General features: G+C 37.5%; 1 protein-coding gene across 1 annotated transcript; it reads right to left on the bottom strand.

Moving 5' to 3' along the window:
* Window positions 1–447: 447 nt before the first annotated feature.
* On the bottom strand, window positions 448–22,886 carry nt5e (5'-nucleotidase, ecto (CD73)). The gene is made up of 9 exons (XM_063002460.1): window positions 22,548–22,886; window positions 15,423–15,642; window positions 14,080–14,268; window positions 12,506–12,703; window positions 8,772–8,926; window positions 7,449–7,557; window positions 6,866–7,015; window positions 3,677–3,877; window positions 448–1,109 (listed from the first exon to the last, which is right to left on the bottom strand). The coding sequence occupies exons 1-9, from the start codon at window positions 22,884–22,886 to the stop codon at window positions 943–945; spliced, it is 1,728 nt and encodes a 575-aa protein (XP_062858530.1). The 3' UTR covers window positions 448–942.

Consider the following 22,886-nt stretch of genomic DNA (forward strand, 5'->3'; position numbering starts at 1 on the left):
TGTGAATCTAAAATTTGCAATTATTTAGACAAATAAAAGCAGTGGTCAATGGTCACATTAAAAAAACAATTTTTTTTCAATAATTCAGCTCATCATGTTTAAAATAAAAAAGGTGTATGATCCTAAAAACACCATTCCCACACTGACATTTATATAGTACATATTGCATAAATGTTAGGGATGTAACGATGCACCACAAGACAGTTAAAAACCAGTGCACATGTGCCACGATTCGAATTGGTTATTCATTTAAGATGTATTGATATGCACTTTAAACAGCAGTGGGCACTGGCGCTATTCACCTCTCCTGGTTGACGTCACTACAGGGTTGCCAAGTTCGGAATTTTCCAGCCAAATTTATTTATGTGAGGATACTTTCTTTAGTTGTGTTATTCATTTATTTATATAATGTTGGATTTGTTTTAACATTTCATTTCAATTTTGTTTACACAAAAAGCATTATTTGGCATAGTTTGTACCTACCTCAGAAATAAAAAACTTTTTCATCATTTGTCTTCAATTTCATTTGGTTTGAAAAAATTGTATTGTGAACCGCATCGCGGGAAGAGTGTATTGTTACATCCTTATTAAATATGTATGTTCTATGTAAATTGAAGACAGAATGAATCTGGTAGCTTTGACTGAAAATAAGCTTTTAATAAACTTTTAAATGTCTCCTGATGACATTTTTAGGTGCTTATTTGTCATAATTATTTTTAAACATATGCTTGATGTTTTAGATGTTTCAGTTAAATTAATTCCACAGTTTACAGGTGCATAAATCACATCTACACTTATTCATTACAATTTTAAGGCACTAAAATAGAAAACAAGGTTTCTGTAGTGAACAAGGCCAAAAATACTCTACATATACAAAACAGCACAGACATAATCTATGTTCAAACTATACACAGATATACATTAATAAAAGTTACATTAACATCACAAACTCATTAAGAAAACCAACTGCAGCCCAAATAGCAGCAATGCTGTCAGGTGACTGAATCTTCCTACAGCAGAGTTTATGAAAACAATTCGTCCCTCAACCGCGGGATGAACCCTTTTTCTCTCTGTGATATAGCTGGAGATGACAGAATAGTCCACGTCGCCTGTAGGGAAATCGAATGTTAACATACAGTGTATCACAAAAGTGAGTACACCCCTCACATTTCTGCAAATATTTCATTATATCTTTTCATGGGACAACACTATAGACATGAAACTTGGATATAACTTAGAGTAGTCAGTGTACAGCTTGTATAGCAGTGTAGATTTACTGTCTTCTGAAAATAACTCAACACACAGCCATTAATGTCTAAATGGCTGGCAACATAAGTGAGTACACCCCACAGTGAACATGTCCAAATTGTGCCCAAAGTGTCAATATTTTGTGTAATCACCATTATTATCCAGCACTGCCTTAACCCTCCTGGGCATGGAATTCACCAGAGCTGCACAGGTTGCTACTGGAATCCTCTTCCACTCCTCCATGATGACATCACGGAGCTGGTGGATGTTAGACACCTTGAACTCCTCCACCTTCCACTTGAGGATGCGCCACAGGTGCTCAATTGGGTTTAGTCCATCACCTTTACCTTCAGCTTCCTCAGCAAGGCAGTTGTCATCTTGGAGGTTGTGTTTGGAGTCGTTATCCTGTTGGAAAACTGCCATGAGTCCCAGTTTTCGAAGGGAGGGGATCATGCTCTGTTTCAGAATGTCACAGTACATGTTGGAATTCATGTTTCCCTCAATGAACTGCAGCTCCCCAGTGCCAGCAACACTCATGCAGCCCAAGACCATGATGCTACCACCACCATGCTTGACTGTAGGCAAGATACAGTTGTCTTGGTACTTCTCACCAGGGCGCCGCCACACATGCTGGACACCATCTGAGCCAAACAAGTTTATCTTGGTCTCGTCAGACCACAGGGCATTCCAGTAATCCATGTTCTTGGACTGCTTGTCTTCAGCAAACTGTTTGCGGGCTTTCTTGTGCGTCAGCTTCCTTCTGGGATGACGACCATGCAGACCGAGTTGATGCAGTGTGCGGCGTATGGTCTGAGCACTGACAGGCTGACCTCCCACGTCTTCAACCTCTGCAGCAATGCTGGCAGCACTCATGTGTCTATTTTTTAAAGCCAACCTCTGGATATGACGCCGAACACGTGGACTCAACTTCTTTGGTCGACCCTGGCGAAGCCTGTTCCGAGTGGAACCTGTCCTGGAAAACCGCTGTATGACCTTGGCCACCATGCTGTAGCTCAGTTTCAGGGTGTTCGCAATCTTCTTATAGCCCAGGCCATCTTTGTGGAGAGCAACAATTCTATTTCTCACATCCTCAGAGAGTTCTTTGCCATGAGGTGCCATGTTGAATATCCAGGGCCAGTATGAGAAAATTGTACCCAAAACACCAAATTTAACAGCCCTGCTCCCCATTTACACCTGGGACCTTGACACATGACACCAGGGAGGGACAACGACACATTTGGGCACAATTTGGACATGTTCACTGTGGGGTGTACTCACTTATGTTGCCAGCTATTTAGACATTAATGGCTGTGTGTTGAGTTATTTTCAGAAGACAGTAAATCTACACTGCTATACAAGTTGTACACTGACTACTCTAAGTTATATCCAAGTTTCATGTCTATAGTGTTGTCCCATGAAAAGATATAATGAAATATTTGCAGAAATGTGAGGGGTGTACTCACTTTTGTGATACACTGTACATTGTGTTAATAACACAGAATGTTAGCAACATACAGTGAAATAATTTCCCTGCACAGATACAGGTATAAATGTTTGTGTATGTTTGGTCACCGTGTGTCGTCTGTGTATGTAAAAGTTAAAAAATATGAATTGTTGTGATTTCTAATCTGTCTGAAATGTTTGGGATCTGGGTTTGCTTTCCACAGTCACAATACATTTAGTGTGGGTTTTTTGACCCACACATTTTTTTTGACATTTTACTGTGGGTGTTGCCTTCTTGCATGCTATGATTGGTCTTTCATAACCACGCCCTACATGCCAATACTGAACAAACTGCTCCTCAGTCATAACCCTCAGCACCACAGCAGCAGCCAGCCAAAGTGCAGCAGATTTCTTCACTACAGCGGTCAGCAAACAATGCGTCAATAATACCACAACACACAAATGTGCATTAAAAGTTCCGAAACCACTAAATTTTCTGAGCTAAAAGTAAAGCAGTAAGGAACCATTTGTCTACTGACTTTTAGAGGCATTATGTGTATAAAATACATATTTAAACATTCCTGCTATTATTTTAATACCTGGTTACGAACTTACAATAGGACCATCAGGAGGACTGAGAAGTCTCTAGTGTAGTAATGGATTTTTCTGACAATTGTTGTATTATTTTTTAATAAATGGTCAGAAAAAGAGGTAAAGTTGTGTGAAAGGTTAATGTCAAGTTATTATTGTTTAGTTTGTATTCATTATTATTATTCTTAGTGGTAGTCATAGCAGTGTTGGCAGTGTTTATTTGTAAGAGGCATGAATGCTGAATGGAAAAATCGCAATAACTACCAGTTACTTGAACCCCTCATGGTCATTCAGTGAGTGTACATCTACCAATGATTATATAACTGTATACACTGTCTGTATACCCTGTCTGACAGTTAAAAACCAGCAACCTTGTATTTGCATGCAGACTCACCATATTCATGTTTAAGCTTTTCCTCCTTGATCATGGTGAAATTGTCTCCTCCGTCAGCTATATAGGATGGCATTACTAAGTTGTACACTTTGTTCGGGTCCAGTGGCTCATATCGTGGTACTCTACACTCAGTGCACAGCACACTTGCCTTGTTCACTCTCTTACCAGAGGGCTTGGACAGGTCAAACTCTAACTTAATACCTGTTTAACACACACAGAAAAAGAGGTTTGTTTTATTAAAACATCACATAATGGCAGTGTTTTTACATGGTTTGCCTCATGGTTTCTTTTAGCCTATAACTGCTTTAATTTTGGTAATGATAAAAAATTTACTTCAGACATACACATGGTGGGAATACATCCTGAACAAGGGGCCAGTTCATAGCATGGCTAGTCATATTCTAAGAAAGATTTAGAACAGCTATTTCAGTAACTTTACAACTGTTTTTGGTATTTTTTTTTACTATTTTAACTAACACTACAACTAATACTTTTACTGCTACCACTTCTTTTACTACAAATAATGAAAATAATAATAGTAATACTAATAATAATACGTCTACTAGTACTACTACTAATAATAATGAAAATAATAATAGTAATACTAATAATAATACGTCTACTGGTACTACTACTACTAATAATAATGATAATAATAATTCTGTTACTATAACTACTACTACTCCGACTAGTACTACTACTAATAATAATACTAATAATAATATTTCTACTAGTACTACTACTACTACTAATAATAATACTAATAATATTTCTACTAGTACTACTATTACTACTACTACTACTAATAATAATAATAATAATGATAATAATTCTGTTACTGTAACTACTACCTTACTACCACTAAAAAGTAATACTTCTACTACTAATAATTAGGGCTGTCGTTAATCGCGTTAATTAATGCGATTAACGCGTAAAAATTGTAATCGCGATTAAAAAAATTAATCAAGATTTACATTTTTAATCTAACTATTTTTATTTGGCTGTTTGTGCCACATACATGTGTGTCTCTGTGGTAATTAACTGTATTTCAGATGAATTAGGATGTAAAGCACATGAACTGTCCGATGATAAAATACTTTTAGCGGTTTTCACTTTTTTTACGTGTTGATGAAAAGATGAATGAAACCACGCAAGCTTTGTAACGAGTATTTCCATTGGCTGCTAGAGCTGTCCATCAAAACCGTGTAGCTCCGCCTCCTCCCCCTCCGGTAAGAAGTGAAACTCTGTGTGATGTTTCATCTCTACAGTTTATTCAGGTTATTCTATCACATGGTTATAAACATGATTTATATTTGTGATGTTTGTAGTTTTCTAAAAACACATTCGTATCTGATATTTATATGGACTAAGCGTTTACATGGACTGTTTTAATTAACACTTTTTTTATATAGCTACAGTCAATTACTTATAGATAATGTCTGCTAACTTGACTGTTTCAGGTATTTATAGGTGTTTAAATGGTAATTTAGAACAGTATTTCCCAGTATTCTTTCTGCACAAACACAGTATTAAAGGGTTTTCTTAATAGATCTATGAAATAATCATATCTGTGTTTTGATGCTTTATTGATGCCTTATATTAGATCAAAACATTATGGTTGGTGCACCTGTTTTCAGTGTCAGGGTCATAAACAGGAAAAGATCCTCACTTTTGTCAGATAATGTGCTTTTTACAATAAATTTAGATTTAATAATTTTATCACATTTTATGAATGTTTTATTGGTAAACACGTTCTTGCAATAATAATGTGCATAACTGGTAAAATTTTGCTTAATTATTAGTTTGCGATTAATTGAGATGAATACATATATATTAGGGCTGTCACACGATTACAATTTTTAATCGCGATTAATCACGATTAATTTTGTCCTTTAATCTCGATTAAAATTTTTACTCGTGTGACAGCCCTACTAATAATACTTCTTCTACTACTATGTCTACTAATAATACTATTACTACTACTACTACTACTACTACTAATAATAATAATAATATTTCTACTGGTACTACTATTACTACTACTACTACTAATAATAATAAGATTAATTCTGTTACTGTAACTACTACCTTACTACCACTAAAAATTAACACTTCTACTACTACTTCTACTAGTAATAATATTACTATTACTACTACTACTACTAATAATAATAATAATAATTCTACTGGTATTACTATTACTACTACTACTAACAATAATAATAATAATATTAATTCTGTTACTGTAACTACTACCTTACTACCACTAAAATCAATACTTGTACTACTACTTCTACTATTAATACTATTACTACTAATAATAATAACAATAATAATATTTCTACTGGTACTACTATTACTACTACTATTACTACTACTAATAATAATAATATTAAGTCTGTTACTTTAACTACTACCTTACTACCACGAAAAATGAATACTTCTACTACTACTTCTACTAGTAATAATGTTACTACTACTACCTTACTACCACTGACAATTAATACTTCTACTACAACTTCTACTAATAATACTATTACTACTACTAGTACTAATAATATTGCTGCTATTATTACTAGTATTACACAGACAATCACTATTGCTGCATTACTACAATATGATAACATACACTACTACTACTACTTAAAGTAAGAATAATAAGAATATTATTAATGATGAATTAATAATAATAATAATAATAATAATATTGTAATAGTACTTACTACTGCTATCACCACTATTGCAGTTAATACTGCTATTTCTGTATCATTATTTGTTAATCATGATTATTATTATGCTATTACCACCACTTATAATACTGCTGTTGCTACTACTACAATCCTACAAGTTAATTTCAAAGTACTGGTATACCTACAAAAAAAAACCAATAAACCCTCATTAAAATATGTTTTGAATTTCACCCTTAAACTGTAAAATCGACAGCTTGTGCATTTGAATATTAAAATAATTATGTGTAGAATATTCTATGAGAGTTTATAATATAAATTAAGATATATACATTAAATCCCTCTATCTAAAGCAAATTTAAGATTAAAAATAAGACTGAAGTTAAAACTGAGTAATTTGACAGGTTATGTTGTAGTGTCTAGTGTTTTTCCTTTTCTCTCAAACATCACCTGGGTTTCCTACCTAAATAACCATGAAAATAAAAAAGCATTAAATTAGTACCTGAGACCTGTAAGAATTCCCCGTTGCTTCCGCCGTATCTGTGTACACCGTGTTCAAAGGCCTTCAGCAGAGTCGAGCCCTTCAGTTTAACCAAATCAAATGTCCCACCAAACGGCAACACCGAGAGCACGTCCTCCAACGTGATGGAACCTGAGAATCAGATCCAACCATTCTGTTCAATGTCCAGGTCTGTGTGTCAATATAGTTTCTAATGCATCATTGTTAACATGAGGCAACATAACTGAATATTTTAGAAGCATAAAATTGAAAAAAGTGGGTGCTCTGTCCTGGGATCCTGGGTTTAATCCTTGCCTTAGTCTTAGCAAAAATTAAATTCATATGTTTAGAGATGGTTTAGTTTTTGCTATGTAGGAGGAAACTAGAGAAACAGAGAAAATCTTACAGATGGAGACCATAAGCGAGAATTGAATCCAAGACCCAGGCTGTAGTGCAGCACTGATTTTGTCAGCTCTGATTATACAAACATCATTTTAATAAACATTTTTTAGAAACAATAAAGGATACACAGATAGTTAATAATAAAATAATACAATATGTAGTTTGGAAAAATGGAATGTGTCACCATTTCTACTGCACTCATCGATGGGGCCTCGGATTCCCCCTCCATTAGTAATACAAGCACTAACATGGTTCCACTGGACCTCATCTGGATATTTGATGTTGTGATGAACCTGTAAAAAGGAATGACTGCTTTTAAGCAGTTTTAACATGGTTTTTTATCAGTGAATTTAAAAAGTATTCCAACCCCTTGCATTTTTTGACAATTTGTGCTGTGGATTTGGTTTTGAATGGATATTATTGCCAATTTAACAAGGCTTGAGAGGATCTGCCTTAAAGAAGGGGATAAACTGCCCAAATTCAGGTGTACAGACATTCCAGATACATTAGGGACAGGCCTGTATTTGCTGCAAAAAGGGGCACATACAAAGTGTTACATAACAAGTCTAAATACTTTCTGAATAAGATATACTAAAATACTAAAATGTTTCCACTTTTTCATTCTGGGTGATAAAGTGTAGTCTGACAGGTAAAAAACAAAATCCACAGTGTGCTCAAGCACTCTCATACTTCTTGTATCAATTAAACCATGCCAAGTCCTGTTTATAAAGTCCTGCCAGTTGTGAAAAAGTGGTCTAAAGCTAATAAGGGCATACGACAGACATTTAATGGCTCTGAAAAAGTTAGAACACATGGTAAACAGATCCACTCAGTTGACTCAGACCACAAAATCTCACTAGGAAATCTAAATGATGTTTTGAATTTGTTTCCCTCCATAAAGTATAAATGCTTTAAGGTGTGTGGTGATACCACAGTAAGGTTTGTTTCTCTCTCCAGATCTGTGCTTCTCCACAGTTAGATCTCAACAGAGTAAACAGAGTTCATTTTATTCTTTTTGTGGACTCTCTATCATATTAATAAAAAAAGATTGGCTATTTATCTTGTAAGAATTGTTTAAAAAAATAAACTAATCTACATATTTCTTACTCAGGTGTTGGATATCAGTACACTTAATACATCCACAAAGCAATATGTCGCATGAAATTAGAGCTAGTCTAACAATTACTAATGGCTATGAGTTATTAATACTTCTGAAATATTTATAATGTTTATACATTGTTGAAAATACTATATCAGTGACATACCTAACATACCTGACATATCTGTTACACAGCTTAAAATACTTTCCTAGATTTAAAATAAGCACTCTGGGTTAAGAGGACTAAATATTTACACACTTTGTGCTGTGGATTTTGAATGTTTATTATTGCCATTTTTATTGTCAAGCCCAGACTTAAACCCCAGTGGAAAAACTCAGACCAATTAATAAAAATTAATATAAGGGACAAAATATTTTTAGTTTTATTATTGATTATATCTGACTGACCATGGCATCGCAGATTAGGTTTCCCATGTTGCATTCCCGGAAGCGACACTCCTCAAATGTGCCGTTTATATAAACCAATGTCGTTCCCACATATTTCGAGGAGTAATTAGCCAAGTTCACCTTCCAGGCATCCACCTCAGACTTGATGCCAGGATCTACAAAAGTAGGATGTTAGTAAAACATGAGTAGGATGTTTGTGTTCCTCTTATATTTTAAAGTGGTTATTACTTTGAGTTGAATTTTGTTCATTTATAATACCAGTTACATGTCACATCTTTACTTTATACTCATAAACAAAAAATGTCAACTAAGATAAGCTTCAAAAATACTGATACAGATACTGACTGAGATTTCTCTGGATTCCCTGAGCTGATTGAGCTTTTCTTGTTGCTTTTACCAGTTAAATACATGTTTAAGAGGAACAAAATTTTTTTTATTGTTTTTATTGCATTTTACAAACTGTACATATTAAAAACCAAATTACTTTGTACACTTGTACAAAACTGATTAAATACAGTGAGAAAAATATGTGGACAAACCCGTTTATTTATTTATTTATTTTGCATATATCCCAATTTTCTTCCCAATCTAGTCGTAACACTCAATTGCATTACGCTTCCCCACTACTGATGCTGACCCCCACTGCTGTGGAGGAAGGTGAGACTTTCACACTAAACACAGCCCCCCCCCCCCCCCACACACACACACGTGTGCAGTAGTCGACTGCATCTTTTCACCTGCACTAGACGAGTTCATATGCAGCTTTGTATATGAAGAGCCACACCCTGTCTAAATTATCCCTCAACTCTGTGCAGGCACCATCAACCAGTCAGCTGAGGTCGTAATTGCATCAGTTATGAGGTCCCTATATGTCTTCTCAGCCTGTATGAACAACAAGCCAATCATTGTTTATATAGCCGCCCAGCCCAGCCGGATAGCAGAGCTGAGTTTCGAACCGACGAGTTCCACTTGAGCAGCTATGACAACCCTTTTTATGATTGTATTCGTTTCTTTTTGCCACATCAACAGTGTTAGAAAATTTTACATACAGCCATTTAACATGGCACTGTCCAGAAGCAAAAACAGACAGATGATTCACAAGGCAAACCACATCTAAATTTAGTGCTGGTTTGCATAATCATCTTCACAGAATTCTGAATGTTTTTTGCACATAAAAGACAAAAATAAGCTAAAACCACACAGGGTTACTTTAAAGTGACCTAAAGTAAATAAAACATAGTTCCAGTGAGCACAGGATCTTCAAAACTGGACCTTTGACTGGTTGGGTAAATTCTAACATTGACAAAATTAGGCACCTGGAAAAATAAAAAATAAAAATTTGGGAACTTGAAAAGTTGTTTTAAACAAGATCTTAAAGAATCAGAGACAGTTTAGGTGGCGGTGCAGTATGACATATGACAGAGGACAGAACAGAATCACATGCCTGCGCTGTGTAATATCACAATATAAACACTAGGATTTATACTGGAGCTAAATGGTGCACGGTTATCTAAACAAAAGATCCACCACTAAGAGAACTGAACATGCTGGTATGCCTACTTTAAAAATATGTAATTAAACAACCTAAATACTTCTCTGAAGTTTAAGACCTTGTTTTGCTGAGTTTTTGACTAAACTGCTGGTTTCAACATAAGCGGGTTGGAGAAAATCTGTAGCTGCGCTCAATACTAAAACAGTTAATGAACAACTTTAACAAACACTAGCCTCATTCTTCTAATGTAAACCATCTGAATTCCTTTGCAATCATTCTGATGAAAGGATTCGAATTTGGTGCAGCAATGTTCAGGTCCAGGAATCCATTCTGGTCAATAAATCATTCAAGAATCGCAACAGGTGGTTTTAACTGGTTCCAGTGGCATGTATGGTCACCCAGCCAAATTGAGCATAATAATGATGAAGTGTAAACAGCTATTCAAATCAAAACATGTACAGCTGTCCAATTTGCAGAAATTGCAGAACATAATTACCGTACTTCTGATTGGTATGGCAGTACTGCACAATGTACCCACTATACTGTAAAATTCAGGTCACAGAGAATCAATGCAGTTCTTGGTGGCCGAAGGATGCAGAACACACTACACAGGGATATTTAATGAACTGGCAACTCATTGTGCACAATGTAACATGGTCACAAGCATCATCATTACGTGTTTTTAAGCCACATGAATTTCTAACATAAATCAATAATATCATATAAATTCCATATTTATGACAACAGTTTAGGGAAGTTCCAGCTTGACTGTATCCCTGTACTCAAAAGGGAGAAGCATAAAACATGATTTACCCATTTTGCTGTTTTTTTAACCCCTGATTTCCTGTATGTCAGTTTTAAAAACATCAACCTGTCATTGGAAAGCTGCTAACATGTCACACTGTATTGTTTCTGCCTTGGACCTTTATAATTAGGTGCAGTATCAGCCAAAATTTAGCAGCTACGTTTTTGCTTTATAAAGCTCCTTATCTCATGGAATTTTATTAGGCCGAAAACATCTGCATAAAATCTAACAAATACAACCAGCAGTTCAATGTCTGTGTTTAATGTAGTTTCATCCACGGCTAAATATTGATTTCATCAAGTCTTCAGCACACACTTCAGGCTGTCTTTGCTTTCTCTGAATTTTAAATTTTTGTTTTCTATCAAGCATTTCTCATTTTAATCATGAACACTTCTAGTCTTTAAGTTAGCATCAGGGGAAAAAAAATCTTGTTTTTGCCCAGGATCCATGTAATAACACCCCTATTTCATGCTGTTGCTTGTAATAGCATTAATTATTAGCATACACTGATCAGCCATAACATTAAAACCACCTTCTTGTTTCTAATCTAACTGTCCATTTTATCAGCTCTACTTATCAGATAGGAGCACTTTGTAGTTCTACAATTACTGAATGTAGTGCATCTGTTTCTCTACTGTTTTAGCCTGCTTTCACCCTGTTCTTCAATGGTCAGGACCCCCACAGAGCAGGTATTACTTAGGTGGTGGATCATTCTCAGCACTGCAGTGACACTGACATAGTGGTGGTGTGTTAGTGTGTGTTGTGCTGGTATGAGTGGATAAGACACAGCAGCGCTGCTACAGTTTTTAAATAACGTGTCCACTCACTTTTAGACACTCCTACCTACACTATTAGACACTCCTGCCTAGTTGGTCCACCTTGTAGATGTAAAGTCAGAGACGATCGCTCATCTTTTGCTGCTGTTTGAGTTGGTCATCTTCTAGACCTTCATCAGTGGTCATAGGACGCTGTCCACGGGGGGCCGTTGGCTAGATATTTTTGGTTGGTGGACTATTCTCAGTCCAGCAGTGACAGTGAGGTGTTTAAAAACTCCATCAGCACTGCTGTGTCTGATCCACTCATACCAGCACAACACACACTAACACACCACCACCATGTCAGTGTCACTGCAGTGCTGAGAATGATCCACCTAGGAGAGCCCTGACCATTGAAGAACAGTATGAATGGGGGCTAACAAAGCATGCAGAGAAACAGATGGACTACAATCAGTAATAGTAGAACTACAAAGTTCTTCTATATGGTAAATGGACAGTGAGTGTAGAAACAAGGAGGTGGTTTTAATGTTATGGCTGATCAGTGTATGAAGCTTGTAGATTATATAATGATGATGATTTCCTTTTTCACAATCATTTTATAAGAGCAAATTACTCATTATCTGGTTACTCGTTATCTAGTTAAACTTTCCTCTGTTCTTACTTTCTGTAATGTTGCTGTGCAGCAGTATTGGGTTTCCTGTAGCCTGTTGCACATTTCCAGCAGAGTCAAAGGTCACTTTTAGATAGCCAAGATATTTCCCAAAAGCATAGGCCTGCACCACCGGCACCTTGCGCCCGTCATCTGAGTCTACCATTAATGGGTAAGGTCCTGCTGGCACTTCAGAGGATGGGGGCTGCCCTGTAAACATACATAAACAAATACAAGGTACAAAAATTTTACTACAAGAGAATATACAAAGAACCCAAAGAAAACTATAGTGTGCCACTATGACCCAAGTTTTACAAGCAAAAAAAGTTCCAAAGCCAGTGCTTATAATGGTGTGGAGTGTGTTATTACCAGTGGATTGGGTAACTTACACATTTTCGAAGGAACGATTAATGCTGAGGGGTTAATGCTGTCTTAGGAATGCCCATGCATGTCTTAGCAAGAAAATGCTGAGCTATATTCTGCATGTGAGCAATTAATTGTTATATTAAGCAGAACAAACAGTTCAACAAACAACAGGTGTCCTCAATCTGCCAAGGACAATAGAATAGGAAAGGAAAATGGTAAACATGCCCATGTGCCAATGTTTTTTGGGTGCTGGAGCACACAGTAATACCCTGGACAGGGCGCCAATCCATTGCAGGGCAGACACAAACACATACATACACACACCCATTCATCTATGGGGCAATTCAGTGTTTCCAATTAACCTGACTGCATGTTTTTGAACAGTGGGAGGAAACTGGAGCTCCCGGAGGAAACCCACACAGACACGGGGAGAACATGCAAACTCCACACAGAAAGGACCCGGACAGCCCTGCCTGGGGATCGAACCCAGGGCCTTCTTGCTGTGAGGCGACAGTGCTACCCACCGAGCCACCGTGCCGTCCCTCATATTAATCATTAGATTAAATTATTTTTTAATAATACAATTAGTGCTTTATGAATTGATAAATATATAATTCAATACATGCAATAAATCAATAGGAATAAACAATATATTCAAATTGTTTTATGACTTTAATAGTAGGGAGGCATAAGAAACTGTTTTAGCATTATTAATAATAATGATAATAATATTAAGAGAATTACACAATTGAAAAAATAATATGTTAAATGTAAAACGTTTTAAATATATTAAGTTAATAATAAGTAAAATAATGTATTGCTTTTCTTCCTTTAAACAATGTACAAAAGCAATGAATGCAGACAAAAATGTGTAGCTGAATAGGAAGGTTATAAGAAATGACATATTAGTTGTACATGGTTTTCTTTTTTATCTGTGAATTGCATGTCTGAACGTTAACTCTTGCTGGCTGTATATTCTCTACAGAAGTTATTAATTAAAATGATAAAGTGCTTTACTATCAAAGCACTTTGGTCTAAATCTGTAGATTGTGAGTTGGAATAGAAGAGAGTTTATGTAACAGTTTTTGTTTATGTTGAATATCCAGAATAACTGGCACTACGACACAAACACGTACAGAAGAACTTACAGACTGTGAAAAGTAAAATGTTCACTAGTGAGAATTTTTTATTATATTATTTTAGACAGAATTATTGTGTACCTGTAAATAAAAAGGTGTTTGTGTGGCCTCCGATGACCACATCTACGCCCCGGACCTTCTTGGCAATTTCTTTATCCACATCGAATCCAGAGTGGCCAAGAGCGATGATCTTGTTCACACCAAGAGTGATGAGTTTATTTACCTCCAGCTGTAGTGCAGCGATCTCATTCTCAAAACTCAGATATGGCCCTAAAACCACCATCAATGCAACATCACAATTATTTCACATTTTTATTACCTGTTTATGTGAATAATTTAACATGTTTAAGTAGTTAATTTTAATTAATTTGATTTATGTTATCATCTTAATTATATTAATAACTAATTTATTTAATTATTTCCATTTATCAGGGTGCAAATCCATTGCAGGGAACTCCACTCACTCACTCAACCTACTTACTCATTTGACTCACTCATTCAATTCACTCACTCACTTGATTCACTCACTTACTCGATTCACTCAACTAACTCTCTCGACTCACTCAACTCATTCACTTAACTCACTCAACTTACCTACTCACTCAACTCACTCACTCAACTCACTCAACTCATGCACTCATTCACTCACTCAACTCACTCACTCAACTTACCTACACACTCAACTCACTCTCTCACTTGACTCACTTAACTTACGTACTCGACTCACTCAACTCACTCACTCAACTCATGCACTCATTCACTCACTTAACTTACCTACACACTCAACTCACTCACTTAACTTACTCACTCGACTTACTCACTCAACTCACTCACTCGCTCACTTACTCACTCACTCGACTCACTCACTTGACTCACTCATTCACTCACTAAACTCACTCAATAAACTCACTCACTCACTCAACTCACTCAACTCACTCACTTGACTCACTCAACTCACTTGATTACTCAACTTACTCCTGCTGGTACTTTAGAGCAGCCAGTCCACCTTCTGCATGCTTTTGGGAGTTGGGAGATTTATAAAATCTACTTTGAATTTGGCAAAATATGCAAAACTTCTTACACAGTGATCACATGCAAAGATCACACCCACATCACTGGGACCCATGTTGCCGCGCTTCACTAAAATTCAAATTACTTTTTGCTTTGAAATACAAATTATTTTAAATACATTAATAAAAATTAATACAATACGCACTTCAGCAAAATAAAAAGCAATGCTTTGGCATTTAATATTAATTAAAAAATAATATTTTAAAATAATATTAATAATAAATAAATTAATAATATTTATATATAATGTTAAAAAAAACCTTCAAAATACAGTAAAAAATGCTTATTGATATTTAAACAGTTAATATAGCAAGGTCTGCTTAACCAAAAGCAAAAGTTTTTGATAAATGTACCTGGCAAAGACAGAGTAGGAGTCTCTCTAGATGTGTATCCTACCACACCCACTTTCTCTGAGTCAATGTTGAAGATTTTATAAGGTAAATATAATCCGCTGATCTTTGATGCAACAGGTTCTTTAGCTTTGATGTTAGCGCTTAACACAGTAAAGTTTACCTGCCCTAGGAATTTCATAAGATCCTCCACACCATTGTCAAACTCGTGGTTTCCCAGAGCCTGGAAGATAAAGTTACACACAAATTAAATTACTTATTTTTGGATTTTACTTATGCTAATTAGTATCTTGTATGATGGCTAACCATCATTAAACACTGAACTCAGACATATCTTTACTATTCCAACCAGGCAAAATATTCTACATAAGGAATACACAAGCAGGTCGAGAACTGCAACAAATATTAATTATTTTATTATATTAAATATTAATTATTAATTATATTAATATTAAAAAAGTTTTGAAGAGTTTTAAGAAAAGTCTAAATGTCTTTTTCGGAATTGTTCTTTGCAAAACAACAAGCACAAGTCTCTGGATAATCCAACCTTACAACCCAGAAGGTTTACGGTAGGCGTGCCCATCCCCACCCCTGCAGATCTTACGCCTTAAAGCATTGAAGCCTGACGCTAAGTCTTCCACGCTTATTACAACTAATCAAAGGCTTCACTTGCATGAAAGGTGTTGGTAGACACAGACGTCAGTGTAGGGTTTACCAAAACTCTGTGGGACCTCAATAGAACCCCAGGAACACTGCGGCCAATTCGTCATGCTCAAACAAACCTCACCTTTAGGAAAATGTAAACCGCATTGGGAAAACGCCTTCACTGTTTATGTACCATCGGTGTCCCCAAACGCCTGTCGAAAATATGCTAGCCGCTATAATGATGACCCTGGTGGCTGACAAAGGACTGAAAGTTTCTGCCAGAGGTCATACCAAGTCCATCAGCTCATCAGGACCCTTCTTTTTTTTCCAGATGCGTCATCTGTGATAAAGGAACCAGCATCAATCACATGCAAGTCTCACTCCACAACTTTAATTAAATGGAAATGTCCACACAAACAACTTCTTTAGAGAGCCATGTGTTGTCCTCTGATGACCAGCTCAAGGTTATTGTCATGACTCAACTAGCCCAGATGTTTCTTTGTAGTCAATTAAAACACACCAGGACCAGGACCGCTTAACTTTTGCTTTTCATCAACATATTCACAGAAGATAACATTTCTTTTTGTACTTCTGAAGGTGTTTTAGGGGTTCTGCAGCTCCTTAAAATAAAATTACCTTTTACACACACAAGAAGTATGACCTGTTTAAACTCCCATAATTGCCAAAAGTATGTGAACACCCCTTTTAATCTGTTTGCTTAACTGTTTAGGTCTCACAGTTTAACAAGTGCATACAAAGCGCCAGTCAGTCTTTGAAGACAAACATCTGCGGTAAAATGGGTTATAATAAACAGTTTCTGTTACTGTGAACTGAAAGTGTTTTGGAGTAACAATAGCTTACAGTTGATTCCAAGATGTAAAAGATATATTGGAATCAAAATAGATCAATCAATCTACAAATAATCACCCATAATGACAAAGTGAATTTTTAGTTTGTTTTTATTCTCTACAAGCTTTGCACATCTAGATTTGGGCAGTTTATCCCATTTTTCACAGCAGATTCTCAGGTCCCTAAGTTTGGATGGTAAGCATATGTGAATGCCAATCTTTAGTTTTCTTAACAGATGTTTGATGGGGTTTAGGTATTGCCTTTGTTTGGGCAACTCAAGAATTTTGGGTCACAGAGCAACTGTCAGCTGCAGACAAGAACTTCTTCAACTTGGTGTTAAAAAGTCATTTTAATAGGAGCTAGTTAGGCAGCCTAACCTAGTTGCATATTTTCAATGTTTCTTTATGGTGACCTGAACATTTACATTTAAAGCAATTTATACAATGAATACAATTTGTGCAATTGCAAGGTTAAGGGCACTGCTCAGGGTTACTTGGAGGTTTAGTGCATTTATTTATCTATATCCCTGATAAACAGATACCTTCTATATTTTGAATTTACTTCATTTTGATTGCTTCTGTAGATAATTATAACATTTTGTCCTCTCTCTCTACACACTGACTCTGGGTAAAGATTGGATGTTTTGCTGAGGCTTTGCTGAGGCTTTCCAAATACAGTAAGTGTTTGCTGTTCCAGAGAAAAAAATTTAAAAGGCCAGCTACAGGTCAGAGATAATACTGTGATTTGGTCCTAAAGCCTTAGACATGACTAACTAATTGTATTATCCTACTCTGGCATCCAACTTCTTTCTCAGTTCTTCTGTACCCTACTTATAACATGACAGGGGTAAAAAAACTCTTGGGTTACTGTTTGACTTTATTAAATACATCTTACTTTGTTAGAAGTAGTGGTAGCAGTGGATGCATTCTGTTACTCAGTTAAATGGTTAAATTACAATAAACAAGGGTGACTGATATACTGTATGTGTTGGCTAACATTGTCCATTATATAAATTGTGTAATACCATGTTATATTATCTAAAATCAATTAAGTGCAGTGAGAGAGGAAAAAAGAGGGCAATTACTTTTTCACAGCACTTTAGCTGATACAGTGAATGATGAACAGGCAGAATAAACCAGTTGGAAAAGATGGTTCAGCAAACCAGCAAATACACTGTTAACAGCAAATATACTGTTATTTCTTAAAACAAAATCTAACTAATACATATTCCATGTTCCCAACACACCTCTGAAGTATTTACTGAAGTATAAACATTAGTTGACAAGCTACGTTTCTCTAGTCATGTACGTATTAGCATTGGGAAGATTAGAGGATCCCCAAAAATGAAACAAAAATGTGTCACATTTCATAAATACAGCGACGGTTAAAACAGCTGAACACGTGAGAATAAACATAACCACGGTTAGGTCAGTAATAAAACAACTTCATAACAGAGCTGTAATAAAACTGCCTGGAGGACGCAAGTGTGTTTTGGCCACACATGCAGTGGGGAGGACTGTTGTAAAGCAAAAAATATTTTCCCAGTTTGGAGAGTAGAAAATAGCAGAATTTTGTGGTGACCAAATTTACAACTAGAAGCCAATGTGTGTATCTGAAAGATCTGCCAAAAGAAGACATTTGTCTTTCATCTAATCACACACGCCAGATGCTACATAAGTATGGGTGAATATTCCATCAAATTCAAAACATACGTCTAAATCCAGACAAATATGTCTCAGTGACATCAACATATTTACCAAGGGAATTAATAATCTCTGACTTTGTCTGTCTAACAGACTAAATTATACCCGCCAACACTGAACTTCTTAGCATTTTAGTTTCTCTTTGCCAGTCCAACTATAGTGTGCTTTACAACAATCTACTGTACCTGGTATGTGGTGATTTGGTGAGAGGTACTTTGGAACTTGATAGTAATTATCATCAAGAACATCTCCATGATCAGATTGTGGGAAGGAAAAGATCAGACCAAGGATATGAAACAATTTCTAATGCTGTGAATGTTTTAGGATCAATAACATTGGCCTCAATAATTCTGAAATGAAAGAAGCTTACATTTGGCCAAATTGGGCATCTGGGCAAGAATGGTTTTGGTCAGAGAGGTAAGAAAGAACCCACAAAAATCTAAATCTAAACACCAAATCTACAAGAGCTCCAAATGTCCTGTACAGAGATGATTAGAACCTGTTGAAAGGCGAGTTCTGCACGCCATAATCAGCAGTGACCATAATCAGATTATGGTCACTGACCATAATCAGTGACCATATATACAGTGTATCACAAAAGTGAGTACACCCCTCACATTTCTGCAGATATTTAAGTATATCTTTTCATGGGACAACACTGACAAAATGACACTTTGACACAATGAAAAGTAGTCTGTGTGCAGCTTATATAACAGTGTAAATTTATTCTTCCCTCAAAATAACTCAATATACAGCCATTAATGTCTAAACCACCGGCAACAAAAGTGAGTACACCCCTTAGTAAAAGTTCCTGAAGTGTCAATATTTTGTGTGGCCACCATTATTTCCCAGAACTGCCTTAACTCTCCTGGGCATGGAGTTTACCAGAGCTTCACAGGTTGCCACTGGAATGCTTTTCCACTCCTCCATGACGACATCACGGAGCTGGTGGATATTCGAGACTTTGCGCTCCTCCACCTTCCGCTTGAGGATGCCCCAAAGATGTTCTATTGGGTTTAGGTCTGGAGACATGCTTGGCCAGTCCATCACCTTTACCCTCAGCCTCTTCAATAAAGCAGTGGTCGTCTTAGAGGTGTGTTTGGGGTCATTATCATGCTGGAACACTGCCCTGCGACCCAGTTTCCGGAGGGAGGGGATCATGCTCTGCTTCAGTATTTCACAGTACATATTGGAGTTCATGTGTCCCTCAATGAAATGTAACTCCCCAACACCTGCTGCACTCATGCAGCCCCAGACCATGGCATTCCCACCACCATGCTTGACTGTAGGCATGACACACTTATCTTTGTACTCCTCACCTGATTGCCGCCACACATGCTTGAGACCATCTGAACCAAACAAATTAATCTTGGTCTCATCAGACCATAGGACATGGTTCCAGTAATCCATGTCCTTTGTTGACATGTCTTCAGCAAACTGTTTGCGGGCTTTCTTGTGTAGAGACTTCAGAAGAGGCTTCCTTCTGGGGTGACAGCCATGCAGACCAATTTGATGTAGTGTGCGGCGTATGGTCTGAGCACTGACAGGCTGACCCCCCACCTTTTCAATCTCTGCAGCAATGCTGACAGCACTCCTGCGCCTATCTTTCAAAGACAGCAGTTGGATGTGACGCTGAGCACGTGCACTCAGCTTCTTTGGACGACCAACTGAGTGTCTGTTCTGAGTGGACCCTGCTCTTTTAAAACGCTGGATGATCTTGGCCACTGTGCTGCAGCTCAGTTTCAGGGTGTTGGCAATCTTCTTGTAGCCTTGGCCATCTTCATGTAGCGCAACAATTCGTCTTTTAAGATCCTCAGAGAGTTCTTTGCCATGAGGTGCCATGTTGGAACTTTCAGTGACCAGTATGAGAGAGTGTGAGAGCTGTACTACTAAATTGAACACACCTGCTCCCTATGCACACCTGAGACCTAGTAACACTAACAAATCACATGACATTTTGGAGGGAAAATGACAAGCAGTGCTCAATTTGGACATTTAGGGGTGTAGTCTCTTAGGGGTGTACTCACTTTTGTTGCCGGTGGTTTAGACATTAATGGCTGTATATTGAGTTATTTTGAGGGAAGAATAAATTTACACTGTTATATAAGCTGCACACAGACTACTTTTCATTGTGTCAAAGTGTAATTTTGTCAGTGTTGTCCCATGAAAAGATATACTTAAATATCTGCAGAAATGTGAGGGGTGTACTCACTTTTGTGATACACTGTATATACAGTGTATCACAAAAGTGAGTACACCCCTCACATTTCTGCAAATATTTTATTATATCTTTTCATGGGACAACACTATAGACATGAAACTTGGATATAACTTAGAGTAGTCAGTGTACAGCTTGTATAGCAGTGTAGATTTACTGTCTTCTGAAACTAACTCAACACACAGCCATTAATGTCTAAATAGCTGGCAACATAAGTGAGTACACCCCACAGTGAACATGTCCAAATTGTGCCCAAAGTGTCAATATTTTGTGTGACCACCATTATTATCCAGCACTGCCTTAACCCTCCTGGGCATGGAATTCACCAGAGCTGCACAGGTTGCTACTGGAATCCTCTACCACTCCTCCATGATGACATCACGGAGCTGGTGGATGTTAGACACCTTGAACTCCTCCACCTTCCACTTGAGGATGCGCCACAGGTGCTCAATTGGGTTTAGTCCATCACCTTTACCTTCAGCTTCCTCAGCAAGGCAGTTGTCATCTTGGAGGTTGTGTTTGGGGTCGTTATCCTGTTGGAAAACTGCCATGAGGCCCAGTTTTCGAAGGGAGGGGATCATGCTCTGTTTCAGAATGTCACAGTACATGTTGGAATTCATGTTTCCCTCAATGAACTGCAGCTCCCCAGTGTCAGCAACACTCATGCAGCCCAAGACCATGATGCTACCACCACCATGCTTGACTGTAGGCAAGATACAGTTGTCTTGGTACTTCTCACCAGGGCGCCGCCACACATGCTGGACACCATCTGAGCCAAACAAGTTTATCTTGGTCTCGTCAGACCACAGGGCATTCCAGTAATCCATGTTCTTGGACTGCTTGTCTTCAGCAAACTGTTTGCGGGCTTTCTTGTGCGTCAGCTTCCTTCTGGGATGACGACCATGCAGACCGAGTTGATGCAGTGTGCGGCGTATGGTCTGAGCACTGACAGGCTGACCTCCCACGTCTTCAACCTCTGCAGCAATGCTGGCAGCACTCATGTGTCTATTTTTTAAAGCCAACCTCTGGATATGACGCCGAACACGTGGACTCAACTTCTTTGCTCGACCCTGGCGAAGCCTGTTCCGAGTGGAACCTGTCCTGGAAAACCGCTGTATGACCTTGGCCACCATGCTGTAGCTCAGTTTCAGGGTGTTAGCAATCTTCTTATAGCCCAGGCCATCTTTGTGGAGAGCAACAATTCTATTTCTCACATCCTCAGAGAGTTCTTTGCCATGAGGTGCCATGTTGAATATCCAGTGGCCAGTATGAGAGAATTGTACCCAAAACACCAAATTTAACAGCCCTGCTCCCCATTTACACCTGGGACCTTGACACACGACACCAGGGAGGGACAACGACACATTTGGGCACAATTTGGACATGTTCACTGTGGGGTGTACTCACTTATGTTGCCAGCTATTTAGACATCAGAAGACAGTAAATCTACACTGCTATACAAGCTGTACACTGACTACTCTAAGTTATATCCAAGTTTCATGTCTATAGTGTTGTCCCATGAAAAGATATAATGAAATATTTGCAGAAATGTGAGCGGTGTACTCACTTCTGTGATACACTGTATATATATATATATATATATATATATATATATATATATATATATATATATATATATATATATATATATATATATATATATATTAATAGTAGTAATAGTAATAAAAGTAGTAACAGTAGTTGTATTCTTACCATGGCATCGTAGCGTAGTTTGTTCATGAAGTGGGCAGCCTCCGTGCCTTTATAGAAGTTGAACCAGACTGTACCCTGAAACTGATCCCCCGCATCCAGCAGCAGCACGTTTTTGTCACTTCGCCGGATCTCTTCAATTTTTGTGAATCTTCGTGCCACCCCAGCGAAGCAGTTTCCTTTTGTGCATTTGCCCGAGTCCTTGTTGGTCTCTTCCACCCGCGCGTGCACGTCGTTAGTGTGCAGGAGTGTGAGCTCCCAGCCCGCCGTCACCACGTAGCTCGCGCACAGCAGCACGGGCACCAGTTCCAGCGCGCGCAACGTCGCTCTAAAGCAGCGCAT

This window comes from Trichomycterus rosablanca, chromosome 9 (assembly GCF_030014385.1).
Source record: "Trichomycterus rosablanca isolate fTriRos1 chromosome 9, fTriRos1.hap1, whole genome shotgun sequence".
Lineage (NCBI taxonomy): Eukaryota > Metazoa > Chordata > Actinopteri > Siluriformes > Trichomycteridae > Trichomycterus > Trichomycterus rosablanca.

What these genes read in the sequence shown, in the direction of transcription:
- nt5e (XM_063002460.1), bottom strand. Translation starts at nt 22,886, where the DNA reads ATGCGCTGCTTTAGAGCGACGTTGCGCGCGCTGGAACTGGTGCCCGTG. An exon ending in GGAATTCTTACAGGTCTCAG is followed by an intron (nt 3,878 to 6,865) that starts GTACTAATTTAA and finishes TGTGTTAAACAG; the next exon opens with GTATTAAGTTAGAGTTTGAC. An exon ending in AAAGCTTAAACATGAATATG is followed by an intron (nt 1,110 to 3,676) that starts GTGAGTCTGCAT and finishes ATTTCCCTACAG; the next exon opens with GCGACGTGGACTATTCTGTC.